At 42.8% G+C, this 13,812-nt stretch overlaps 1 protein-coding gene across 3 annotated transcripts in view; it reads right to left on the reverse strand.

Annotated features, from left to right (window-relative positions):
* The window catches only part of Elmo1 (engulfment and cell motility 1), a 463,267-nt gene that overhangs the window by 16,946 nt on the left and 432,509 nt on the right, over window positions 1-13,812 (reverse strand). For all 3 annotated transcript variants that reach the window (XM_019210008.2, XM_010640488.3, XM_019210009.1), the window contains one exon: window positions 6,438-6,545. In XM_019210008.2, the coding sequence (XP_019065553.1) occupies window positions 6,438-6,545 (108 nt within the window). The remainder of the gene's footprint in view (window positions 1-6,437; window positions 6,546-13,812) is intronic.

Raw genomic sequence — 13,812 nt, forward strand, 5'->3', positions numbered from 1 at the left:
ATATCCATGAGCAGAAGAGTTCTGGTCACTGAAACAAAGAACAAATGAACATCCCTCACAGTAGTGTTAGAAGATGGAATCAGAAGGCACAGTAGGCAACAGTGACTGAAACAGCAACAGTGGTCCTGATCCTGACACTACAGGAGGTTCTGCATGCCCAGAACAACGCCAAGTGCTTTATATGTGCATCAGTATCTTTTCCATAGCATTTGCATCTATTTAGCTTCTGAGTTTGGGATAAATAGGGAAAGCAGCCCTATCTCAAGAAATTTATCTGACTCTGAACAGTTATGAACTCTTAACTCTCCGAAGTCTCTCTCTACCATCTCATTAATTCTCCCAATAATTCTGTGAAGTAGGTTTGATTATCTCCATTTTATGACAATGAAACTTAAACTCAATTAAATAAAGGAAATCTTCCTTTCTGATAGAGAATGCTGAAAATAATGCAATTAGATGAGATGATAGTATTTCCTCTTACTCAGAGGTTACAGGCAGCTAAAAAAGGATAGGGAAAATTGTATGCTTTTAAAATAAACTGAGAAAGAGAAGCCAGAGGATGGTTTGGAATCTTACAAATGCTGAACCTCTCTAATCCCTAGTCCCTCAGTCCCCCCAGTGGTATGTAGGGGAGGGGCACATACCGGCTTGGCTTAACCAAAGGTGGGAGTTTAGGATTGGTGAGTGATCAATTCCTTAGGCTCCCTCATGGTGGTAATAAGAAATTTCACAGTTAACACTCACATGCTTTTATTGAGGAAATTGATTTTAGGATGTGATAGCTAGATGATGATAAAATTACACAGTGTATAGAATTTTAATACAATAGAACTGGAAGGTCTACATTTTCCTGGTCCCTTAAAATTACTAAGAACTTTATCCAAGTCTGATAACACCCCAAGATCTGTTTCATCCTAAGAATGGGGTTGTGATGAGCCCTTCCAGGAACCTCTGCAGGCTCCCTATCATCGGCCCTACTACATCTGCTCCTCTTCCTGATTGTAGACCTTTTTATTAGACATTATTTTTACTCACTAATATCTGGCTTTTTACTTCTCCTAGCAGCAAGACAGACTGTGTTTCCCAGAAACCTCAGCAGTTAGGTGGGATCATGTGACTGTTGCTGACCAATTGTGAGAGGAAGTGCTTCTTACCTAGGCCAAGCCAATGAAAGCTCATGTCTTTGAATATATCTGCCCCAGCTGCAGAAACTGAAGGAGCACATGTTGTGTCCAGATGGTGTAGCTATGGATGGCAAAGAAGTCCTTGGCTTATGTCCCTGAGTGACTGTGTGGTGCAGTCCTTCACCAACTCATAGCAGTTATGTAATATGAGTGAGAAGCTAACTTTGTTGTGCTAAGCCACTGCGATATGGGGTTGGTTGTTCCTGTGGTGTAACGTGGGAGTACAGCTTGACTGGCATAATCTTTACTTCAGACACCTTTCCTGACACTGCCTAGCATCTCAGATTGGCATCTTCCTGTCAGGGGTTCCTGAACCTTCTCTGACCGCTTTCATGACCAAGGATTGTCCCGTTCCCCTCTGTGGCTGACCTGGCAGTTTAGTCACTACCCTACGAGGTCACATTCAGACACTATGGGAAAATGGTTAAAATTTCAGTGGAGACACTGAAGTACATTTTTGATATAATTATAAAACCAATGCTAAAAACCTCCTCAAAGTTCAAATGGAGTTTGCATCACAAGTACATTTTAAAAAGTCATTTGTTATATTACATGGTCAATGAAGTACAGACAGTGTTGGCAATCTACAATTTTAAGTTACCCTTTGGCTTTGAAAACTCACCATATGGAATGGGACAAGAGTAATATAAATGCCTGTCATGGGGTCAACCTTCAGAATAGCTAATAGGAAGACTTCAGGGGAGAAAAGGCACTTTCTCCCTTGGTTGTGTGACAGTACATATTTTATCTTTTTATATATGCACTGTCCCTTGTCAGGGAGATAAGCTGTTAGATCACTCATCAGATGATAGCTAAAAAGAAAATACAAAATCTAAAAATACAGAGTAGATTTGAAAGGTTGCTTTTTACATACTTTGTCTCTAGATGAAATGGGAGAGTAGGCATGGAGAGGGCTAAAAATGTCCTCTCCATTCCAGGAGCAGAACGAGAGGGGTCAGACTTTTCCGTCTTGAATCTAGACTCTAAGGAGGCAGCACAAGGCTCTCAATGAGCTCAAAGCTGAACTAGTATTTTGATCAGGTCTTTTTTGAGGGAGCCAAACAAAGAAGAGGGACCCAGAGACAGGAGAACCAAGAGGGTTGCTAGGGGAAGAAGTACCACTGCTACTTGTGTCCCCTCAGGCATGGCTTCATTTTTTACCATTATTCAGTTTAGGGTGCATTGAGACAATGGTAAGACTGAAGCTCTAAGACAGGAAGTCTCTTATGCAGTGCCACATGCAGTCCTTGCTAGGCTGTGATTCCTCTCTCTCGAAGGTGCCGGCACCACAAATCAAGCTGAGCACGGCCCCAAATGTGATTACCACTTCCAACGTGCTCAAGTGACTCTTTGCTGATATTTGTGTAAGAGACTTTAATTGTGATTTAAAACAAAAATATTACTGAACATGTCAATGTGGCCACCATGATGAAGTTTCTACTGCCACTGTCAGGAGCCCAGTTAGGGCATAACAGTTCCCAAGCATGGCTGGTCAGCCTGGAGCATGAGCTGTGTATACAGTTCCGTGCAGAAGCTCCTTTCAGGAGAGACAGAGGAGACACAGGCTGAGTCAAGGGGAGCTGACTGCAGAATCTGGTCTTCTCTCTTGGTGGGTCAGCCATGCACACCAAATGATAGAAAGAGCTGTGCCTAGATTCCCTACTATTCTACCACTTTGGGATTAAATTCTCAGCTGTAGCTTCCTCATCTGCAAGGGGAAATGATACATGCTGCAGTCCATAGGGTCCCTCTGAGAACTAGCACTGGAGTCAAGATCAGTGTTGGCTCCTAATTTAAGCTGCACATAGTACTGGGTAAAAATGTGGGAGATGCAGTGGGATGGCTTCATTCAGACCTTTGCATTAGTATTTTCTAACCTTGTGGCTTTAAACAAGTTATTTAATCTTTCTGCACCTCCATTTCCAAATCCATGAAATAAGGATGGGTAATACCTGCTTCTTCAAGTTGCATGAAGATAATTTATGGAAGTAAAGCTCTTAGCATGGTGGCTGGCATATTAGAGGCACTCAACAAATGGCACTTGAAATTATTGCCACTTTCAATAATCACAGTTAATTCTCTCTGTAATGGAGGAGGGACCTGTATTCCTCACTGTGCTTCTGGACCCAGGGTCCCCTCTCCACCAGCCTGTGTGGGCTGCTCTTCTCTTTGGCCATAACAGGCTTCGTCTCTTTCTGCAAGGGTATCCACCCATGCTCTTCTCCCTGGTTCTTTGATGTGGGAGTGAGGAGCCTGGCCTAGATATGTTCAAAGGGAGACCGGGAGGCCTGGGGCAGGGCTGGAAAGCAGTGAGCTCTATGTCTAGTAGAGGAGATGACAGCCAGCAAATGCTGTGGGAGGGAATCAGGGTGAGAGGGGGCGTATGAAGATGTGGATTTTCAATGGCCCTATTTCCTGGCAAACAAAGTGAAGATGAAAAGAGAGATTTCCCAAACCTTTAGGGAAGCAGACAGCAAAGGACAGGCCTTCAATCTTCAGTAGGGCTAGCTGTATGAAGAGGATTCAATTACACTGTTGGGTCCATCAGTATCTCAATATTCAGCACTGATTAGCTGAAGGGGCGAAAGAAAATTTCTCCCTTGGTCTCAAGAGAGTGTAGTCATATGCGGCAAGAGCAATGGCACTTAACATTAATTAATGGCAAGTCTCATTTTTATAGTTCTCACTTGTCAGAGCTCAAAGAGGGTGGCTATTTCTGCTCCAGGCAGAGTGGAAAAAGACAGGAAGTCTGAACCAGGAGGCATGCTAGAAGCAGCAGACTTCAATCTAGTGGGCTAGGGACTTCTCACCTCCTCTCGGGGACGTTCATTACATGACTGTATTTGTTTCTCTGGCACACCACATGCAGACAGGTGCAATCTCACCAACACAAGCAAGTGCACACACCCTCTCTCACGGCTATGCACCCTTGGTCTATCTCACAATGGCTAAAGTATGGAACAGCTTTTAGAACTTCACATCACTGGACTTCAAAGGCTGTAAAGGAATGGGAAGGGCAAGAGTTTGGGAGCCCTTGCCAGGAGGGACTGCCACAACCCTCTCCCAGAGTTGGCATCACCATGGCCACTCCCAAAGCCATGAGGAGAGAGATCTGTAGCTCTGGGCCTGAGCTTCTGCCATCCCCTGGCAAGATGGAGACTTTCTGTGGTTAGGATTTTGTTGGTCATCTCCAGCCTTGGTCTTTGGAATCAAAAGCCTTATAGAGTCTTGAGATATCAGCTCATGGATGAAGCCTGGAAGTATCTGATACAGGGCTGTGGTTCTATGCATACTCTAGAGCCTTCTCTAGGAGCAGGGCTCAGTTGCCTAAGAAAATGGCCAGGGGACATCAAACTGGGTATGGTGCATTTCACCTTGGCAAGCCTACCAGTCACATGCTGATCTTTGGATTAAAAAATGGATGCTTTCCATATAAATTACAGAATAGCACATCCATTGGGTGAGAGAGCTGATTCACTCGGCACATGGGGAAATCACACTGTGACTTTTCTGTTCAGATCACTTCGCATTGTCTAGGTCCAGTGGACCACAGGGCTGGGTTGGGGGTGGGGGCTCCCAGACAGCTTCTGGTTGTTCTGATCAGCAATAATCTGTAATTCAAATTGTTGGCTCCAGATAGTTTCTAGTTCAAAAGTTTTCCAGTGAATTTTTGTCCATTAACAGCAAGTGGGATATTACATTGTAGTTATATTTTATTGTATAATATCCCTTCTTTGCCAAAATTAAAAAGTGGTAACACTCTTTCAATTCACTTCATGCACTTACTGGTGAAAGCTGGACCTGAGGAATCACAATGTGTAGCACAGATAATATCTCAAACTGGAGTAGACATCGGAGTTACCCGGAGGGTCTGTGAAAACAGTTTCCCATCTCACCATAAAGCTTCTGATTCAGCAGGTTTGGGGTTAGGGCCCATGAATTTGCCTTTCCATGAAGCTCTTAAGTCACACTGCTGTTGGGTTCTGGGGATCACATTTAGAGAACCACCCACCTGGCTTTCAGAACTCTGAATAGAGGATCCTTGTGTATAGGGACAAGACCAGTACTTTCAGCATGGTTGTAGGGAATAAGACAGGCTCTGCCAGACAGGACTTCGGGGTTCTTCTCCCTGCCTTAGGGTGACAATTGTGTGGGCTAGGAAGGGGGTTCTCCCATGGAAGAAAATGAAGTACCTGGCACTACAAAGTCCAGATTGTCCCATTTTTAAGCCGAAGGAAGAGAGAACATTCCAAGCCGTATGCCTGAGATGACACTGTAAAGTCTGAAAGCGTCACAAAGTTTCCCACTCATGGTTTATTTTTGCCTTTCATGGCCATGAGCTATAGAAGGCAGTTCAGGTTTGATTTCCACGGACTCTCGGGCGACAAGGGGAAGGAATGAGGTGGGGGTGGGGTCTCTCAGGGACACACTTATCTGTACACTGCAGGGTCAATCTAACTTTTAAAGGTCACTTCCAAGTATCCTGGCAGTTTGCTCCCTTTTTGCTTTCTCTCTCTGGCACATCCCCTGAGGCTGCGTTTCCTTTTTCTCATTTCTCTTCCAAATCAATTCATCACCTTTGAGAATTTCAATGCTTCTATTATACTTTAATTGATACACTTAACAATGAACCTGAAACCTGTCACTTGGGCTAAAAGAATTGTGTGTATTACTGCCTCTTCAAAAGCATGTGTGTTAAAGCAGACAACATAAAGAAAAGCAAATAAATGTAAATAAATATTTGGTGAATATTTAGTCAATAGTAGAATGTCATTCACTATAAAATTTTCAAAAACTCAGCTACTTCTTGAGAATAATAATATCTGGATCCAGCATTAACTCTGTATTAGCAGTATGGGACACATTAAACCATCATGAGTACATAAGGTAAAGGCCAAGTATATAAATTACGTGATATTATTTCTGGGTCACAAGAAGAAGACAACTGAAAAAACTGGATTTATGCTGTCTTGGTCCCTTGAGATAGCATTTGGATACGTAATGTCAAAAGTAGACAGCTGAACCCCACTTTTACATTGCTCAGGAAAGATATATGATCATTCCATTTGGATTTCCTTCCCTTGGGACCCATCAAGGTCTCACGCTTCCTGAGAATGTTCAGGCTGGAATGTGCCAAGATGAGCCAAGTTCCAAAGGTCTACTTGGGCTGATAGTGTGACTGCCTATTACACTGTGATGAAAAAACAACCAATGAACCCATATTCAGGAGTCCTATTCAAGAGAGACACTTACGTTTGTCCTGCAGGGAATCGTGGGGCACCTCACCCTGAGGGCTTTCTTCCAAGTCTCCATAATGCAGGACCTTGTGATTTGGTGAAAGTCGACAATACCAAAACTTATCTAAGGAGGAAAGCACAAGTATACAAGGTAAGTGATTCTGGTTCCCAAAACTATGGGCCTGGTTATTTTCTAATATTTTTGCCTAGAGGAACAAGCAATTTGTTTGATTTTAAATCTTGAGAATGAATGGATTCTAGCACCCTGGGCAGGAAGCCCCTTATAATCTGGATACATAGGTGTCGTTTGTACTGCTCGGCATACATTTGGTGATCATTAGGAAAGTCACTAACTCATTCAAGGTCAATGGCAAAAGATTTTCTGAGGTGATGGCTTCCAGAGGGAAATGTCTCACAAAGGGACAATTCCTTATACATCTGGGCTTGTAAAAGCAGGGAGGGAGATGGAGAAGAAATTGTGTGCTTAGGACTTAGCTGCTCCTCTCCCCTGCTTTTTCAGGCTGCCCAGGTAGTTGTGACCAAGGTGACACCTTAGCTGACACACTGCAGCTCACCCCTGCAACTGATGGACAAACATGATCAGTGAATGATGATGGCTGCGAGAGGAGTGGTGCCCATGAGGGTGGGATTCATGAAGGGATCATCTGCATACATCAGGAGTTCAGTGAAGGAGTGCAGATACACACAGTCATTCTCCTTGTTAATTCCCCAAGTTTAGTTCTCTGAAGGGGCATGACCAGGGCCCTGGGATCATTTTTATAAATATCTCCCTCAACTTTCACCTCCTTAGCTACAAAATGTAATGAGAAAATTTGAATAAGTCTGTGAGGCAAGGAGAAATAGGCAAAGAATACTTTTTATAGATCTGTAGACTCATGAATGAGGAACTTGGACAGTGCCAGTAATGTTCATGCCTCTTGTGGCTCCACAGGCTTAGCCCAGATGCTGCCTCCTCCTAGAAGTCCCTTGGTCTCTGCAATAGAAAGGCCTTTCCTCCTGCTCTGAGCACCCTGCCTATACCACAAACACAGCTTGGGCTGGCACTACTTCTGCCCGCAGGCTAACCACCGAGCATGCTGCTTTATTTGTGGTGGCCCTAGGAAAGCAACTTGCCCAGTTACTGATGGGAGAAGAGGACTCCAGGGTACTCATCAGCACTGATGTATGGAGAAGACAGGGAATCTCTGATGACAGCTGCTGTCTTCAAATTGCAAAGTCCCCATCCCTTGGTGCTGTGCATGGCCCATCAAAGCTGCACAGGTGGTCTTGGCTGATTTGATAAATGAAGACCCAAAAGAACACAGTTAAAAGACTGAAGGTCCAGAGCATCCATTACCAGCTCCTTTGTAGCTTTATAGGGTTCACTCTAAGGCCTTAGTTAAGTCACCTCTGGCAATTCCAAACTATTTTGAAACCAATGACTAAAAAGCTCTCTATCACATTTGAAGAAAAGTGGTTTTCTATCTAAAGTTGCTTTCACTGAAAATTCAGGTTTTACCTATAATCCTTTTAATAGACAAAAAGAATTTTAAAAATGGAAGTAAAAGCCACACAATGAACAAAGAAAATGCCCAAAGCTGGCCCACAAAGGGGGCATGCTTTTATGACTCCTACCTTCCAAGGCCTTAAATAGAGCTTGAGAATTTCTGAGTGCGGAAAGGAATCTGAACATAGGCACTAAATTTTGAGGGAGAGGTGAAGGGCATTTGATGACTAGGAAAACATCTGGAGTTGCAACAATTTCAAACTGGCATTATTCACACACCAAACCAAAGCCATTTTTCTGAAAAAGCACTTCAAATGGAGAAGGAAAACGTTATTCCCTGAATTATTCACAGTGATTTTAATTAGGCAAATGTGCAATGACTGGTTTTCCATCAGGAGATGCATTTGGGAATTTTCTGTTCAAGATGGGATAAGCCCAAGGGCTTGGTGCTGGAACATGAAGACAAGGATTCTATGGCACAACCAACAGAGATCATGTACATTCAGTGTATTTTGAGAGGAGGAATTAAGACATTTAACTCATACCCAATTTAATACAAACTAATATAATATGGAGTAAATTACACAACATATTCATTTATAAGATGTCATCATTTGAGAGACTGAAATATTTTGGTGCTTATATTTTCAGACTACATTTATTTACCCAACAAATATTATCAGTGTGTGCAATGCACAATGTTCTACTGGGTACAACAAGAGATCACTGGAATGCATGGAGACTCGAGAGACAAAATGGAAACAAAGGGGAGAAGGCTGCCCTCAGTTCTTATAGCCAGCCAAGAGACAAATGGTGGATGCGCTTGTGTCCCAGTTCTGCGAAGTAGGGGCAGAGAGCAATCAGTAACTCAAGCTGCACCGAAGCAGGACTAGAGGTTTCTTGGGCAACATCTCGAATCCACCAACTATTAGAGAACAGAGGCTGTTTGTCAGAGTTTCAGGAGGTAAATGATCGTCTCCCTTGCAAAGCTGTTGTGGATGTTTTTATAAAAGAAACACAAAGGCTGCCTAGATCTATGGTAATTGTCTGATGTACAGATGATTACATTTCCTCCTGGAAGCATGCATTTCCTTGACTGACATGACACCACCTTCCCCTGCTTTTCCTTTTCTTTCTGGCCAATTATCCTGTTCTTCTGGTCACATTCTGTCTATTCCCAGAATGGTTAAGTGCAAAGAGAGCTGTACATCACTGGTGTAAGCGATATGTCCAGCTCTTCCTTGTCAAATAGCAAATCTTAGAGGGATGGGAAAACATAAGAAAGGAGGGCTGAAAATCCTGAGTAGTCATCTGGACCCATAACTGGGCGCTGCTCAGCTGGGATCTTCCTCTGGGAGGAATCTGGAGCTTTTATTTTTGGCAGGTCTGGAGGTACCATGGTTTGTGTAGCTGTCTCTCACAGGCAGAACTTCCACGAATGAGGGAGAGCTGAGAGCCAGCTGCCCCAGCACAGCACACTGACATATTGGTGTCAATGATTTTCAGCATTGTCCACCAGCAGCAGCTTGATTTGCAGTTTCTTTTATGGTAAATACAATGTGTATTTTCCTTTCAAAACCCAGCATGATGTTACTAGTTCCTCAGTCCCTCTGGGCAACAGAAGATTGGATTTTATCATTAAAAGCAATTAGCAGGAAGCCATGAAAACAAAGATTGTTTGTTAGCATTTAAGGAGAAAATAAGAGTTAATATGGAGGTCTTATAGTCAGTTATGGACGAAACTATGTTAATAGGCATTTTTTCATCCTCAAACAACTATGGAGACAATTTTGTGTGTTAACCTCTTCCTTTCTTTCTTTCTTTCTTTTCTTTCTTTTCTTTCTTTCTTTCTGAGAGAGAGTGAGAGATCAGAAGGAAAAAGCTGCTATTAGACTCAAACGCCCAGGAAGAAAGGCTGATTAAAGCTATTCCCGATGTCACACAGATTATTTCAGAACTAATAACCACTGACCAATGGGATTCCTGACATGCTGCCCAACAGATCTTTCTGTGCTGATGGAAGTATTCTATATCTGCTTTATCCAAAAGTAAGGAATCAAATTTCAATTTTCTTTCATTTTAATTTATACGGTCATGGGTGGCTGGCCAGCTGAGCAGTGGTTGCCATGGGTGATGTTGGTCATTCCATGCAGCAGAGGGCACTGGAAGAACTCAGTCCTGACTCTGCCATGGAAGCAGGGGGAGCCTCTACAGGGTGTGGAGCCTGAAGTCAGCAGCTGCTCTCAGAGGACCCTAAGAGTCAATGCAAAGGAGGCAGGACAGCTTTATCTCAACTCTGTCCTTCAACTACTTTCATTAGGATTTTGTATTTTGCCCAACTCCTGTTGAAGACAGAAACTTTCCAAGCTGTAAAACAAAAGGGGCCTAGCAATGCCTTGAAAGAGAAATGTCATCTTCCAGGTGATGAGATCCACAATTTCTCCATAGATCTAGCAAAGGGAAACAGCAGCTACTGATGCAGAAGAAGGCCATCCTGTCTTTCCCATCTTGCTCACTTCTTGCATATTATTCAGAACCCGACCTGGGCTGTGGTTCAGAATTTTGTCTCCTGAAGCCAGCAGTCTTCTGTCCCAGCATGTGATCCAAAGCTCCAGGTGCTCTCAGAGATGATCTGGCCTTACAGAAGCATCAGAGTTACCAGAATGGATGCTCAAAAGCTGTGGGGTCTTGGCTAAATTATAAAGACTTAGGGATCTCTGTTCTTCATTTGTGAAGTAATAGTAAATACACAAACAAAATACATATTAAGTATCCATTGTGCCTCTTCCATAGGGCTGACTCTCCACAAATATTCACACCTTTCTGGCTTTTAGGTCCCAACAAGCGGCTGTTCCACATTTTGGGAACAGTGATTATCTGTTGTTTTGATCTACTGGAAAGCAACTTCTCCATGAGAAGTTCGCTGAGAACTAGCTTTCCCTTCACTTGAAAAATGCACATTTATTTCTACCTGACATTTTGTTAAAATGGCTTATGCTTAGTCTTAATGAAACTGTAAAAGAAGAATTCCATCAATGATGGAGGAAGAAACAGGTTGCTTCTCCAAATGGTTTATAATTTCTAGAATGAAAATCCCATCTAGCTCAAGGATTCTGACTGGGCCACAGAAGCAATGTAAGGCAGAGAAGTGGGAAAAGGGTGAGGGGGCAGAAGTGTTGTCCAGAATTCAAGTGTAGTATAGTTTTGTCATGTTAGCACTTAGAGAAGGGATGACATGCACTGAAATTGACAGTGTCCTCAATAGATCCCAGTTTTTATGTTATCATTTCCAGTGTTTAGTTCTAGGCTTTACCAAGACCATTCAGTGCTGTAGCCTGGAGCATAGCTCAATGGTAGAGTGTTTACCTAGAAGGCATGAGGCCCTGGGTTTGATCCCCAGCAATACAAACAAAAGAACAAAAAAGAAACCATTCAATTCAATTGAAGCTGAAAGACCTTTATTTCCAAAATCTAGACAGTAGAAGGCAGTTCTTGAGACCATGGTGGCTTGAGCATAGAACAACTCTGGGATTTCATCTTCACTCTTCCCTGAAGGAGTCCAGGGAATGGAGGAGGAAGGAGAGTCTCTCTACTGTGTGTTGTGGAAAGACTCGGGGAACAGGTATGAGATATCTAATGCCACTCTGCCATCTGTGATTAAAAGGCCATAGTCTGAGGAACTACAAACTAAACCTAAGAACATCATTCGTAATATTTGGTCCATGAGCTGTGCGAGCACCACACTCAGTGTGGAAGATGTATAATTTTATGTAACCCTTGCAACTACAGGCTATAGGAACTGGCATCATCTCTGTTCGAACAAAAAGTAAAGAAGCACAGAGAAGGGCAGCAGGTTGCCCAAGGCTACCCAGTTCAAGAGTGGGGAGGCAGGGACTCGACCCCAGCTTGACATCTGACAGACTTTACTACCTCCCGGTTATCATGTAGCTAGAACTCCCAGAAGCCCAAGTGCATCCTGATCACACTTGACTATCCAGGCAGCAGAACTGTGAATGAGAGAGGTAGAAAGATGGGCAAGGATGAGGGGGCCTTGGAGGCAAATGTGGCCCAGGAGAGCACTCAGTGTTACGTTCCTCCACTTTGCAACTCTGTGGGACTGCAGGCTTATTCATATTTTCCCTCATGAAATTAGTCACTTGAATCCACACATAGGCATCTTTCTTGCTGCTGGACAAGTTAATAGAGAGCACAGCCATTGCTTCTGCCCAAAGGGACCTACTCTTTACCCTGCAATGACTGGGGAAGGCAGGTATCCATCCTAGTCTGAGCTCTGTTGTGGAAGTGAGTCTTAACAGGATTAAAATTGATTTTATATCACATTCTTGTTAATCAGTGTAAATCTAAATGGAATGTTCTGATGGGGTGAAAGGAAACCAATTTCAGTACAGTTTGCTTTGAATTCCTATTTTTAAGCACATACCAGTCAGTAGATCGAAAAACACCAAGAGCCTTTCTATTTGCATGCAGGATGATCTTATGTTGAATACAGATGGCCATGCTCCCTGGGGAGCTCAACTAATAAACTTATCATTTGGATGCTAATTTTTTATTCATTAAGTAGTTCATTTTTAGAAAGTTGAAAAATGTGTAGATAAGGGATAAATAATTTTTTAACAACTACAAAACTGTAATAATTATATCTAGAAATAGGATTATTCTGGTAGAATCTGCCCCTGTAAGCCTGGAAAGGGAAGTCTGTAGCATATTAGAAGGTTTAACTTAGTTTTAAGAATTAGGATTTTAGCATCAGTGGAGGTATTTGATGCTTTGTGTCTACTTGCCATCTCCCATCTGTACCCAATGTCTAAGTTACCCTGATGAGGGCCATATATACTGAATGTTGATTTTTACAAAAGCAACAAATAAATCAAGGCATGCCACTGACTATCTGGGTAGCTGGGCTCTCTGGTCTTTTAATGTATCTCTCCCCCAATTTTTTTTAGATTGGAGCTTGTGGCCTTGAGTGGTACCATGTCCTGCCTAATGCTACCCTGGTGGGTAATTACAGAACAGAGAGGCTCAGAACCAAGACCCCTTGATATTAACTCACTAATTTTTTTCGTACACAAGCTTCCAAATAACAGTGGTTACCTTTTGTGATGTTTTCTAAGAGCTACATTCATGATTGTCTTTCTTCCTCCCAATAACCTCAGGAGGTGGGATTGCACAAGTTCACACAGCTGGATGGAGGTAGGAGAAGGAAGCCACACCACCTGGCTCCAGGTTTCCTGTCCTCGTCACTGTGCCAATTTGTCATCTTGGAGTGCCACTTATGCTTACATGATGCCCAGTGTCAGGAAGTCCATGAGCAAGAAGGGCATGGGCTCATCTTCAGTGGCCCAGTGGGATAGGATTCTCCTTCCATACTCTGCTTAATTCTGCCCCTTATCCTCTCCTGATACCCAGCACAAAGCTCACAGTCAGGTTTTTCCATCCTCAGTGAACAATCTGCATGCTTGTTCCTCCAGGAAGTTCTACCTTTTGTAATTCTTCAATATGATTTTCAATGGCAACCTTGAAATAGTTCAAATCTACTGAATGCTCAATACAGAGCAGATAAATAAATAGCCAGAGGTGGGCTCAGCACAAACCAAAAATGACTATTGTTATTAGTGGGGGAGCTGTGTGTCTGTGATTTTAAAAATATCCATCAGAGTTTCTCCCAAGCCATATATGATGTTTGTAATTGTTACAGTTGTTAGTGTCTGTGCCTATTCCTGGCTCTTCCTCAATCTCTTCACCTCTCCCCAAACTTTATTTTCCAGTTTTATTGTTGTACTGTTGTTTTTAGGACAGTATGACACAAAAACTTTGTGCAATCAGTGCCATGTCAAGAGAGCTAGAAAACAATCAAGACCAAAAA

Source organism: Fukomys damarensis, unplaced genomic scaffold (genome assembly GCF_012274545.1).
Source record: "Fukomys damarensis isolate Sample0158 unplaced genomic scaffold, DMR_v1.0_HiC HiC_scaffold_17, whole genome shotgun sequence".
Classification (NCBI taxonomy): domain Eukaryota; kingdom Metazoa; phylum Chordata; class Mammalia; order Rodentia; family Bathyergidae; genus Fukomys; species Fukomys damarensis.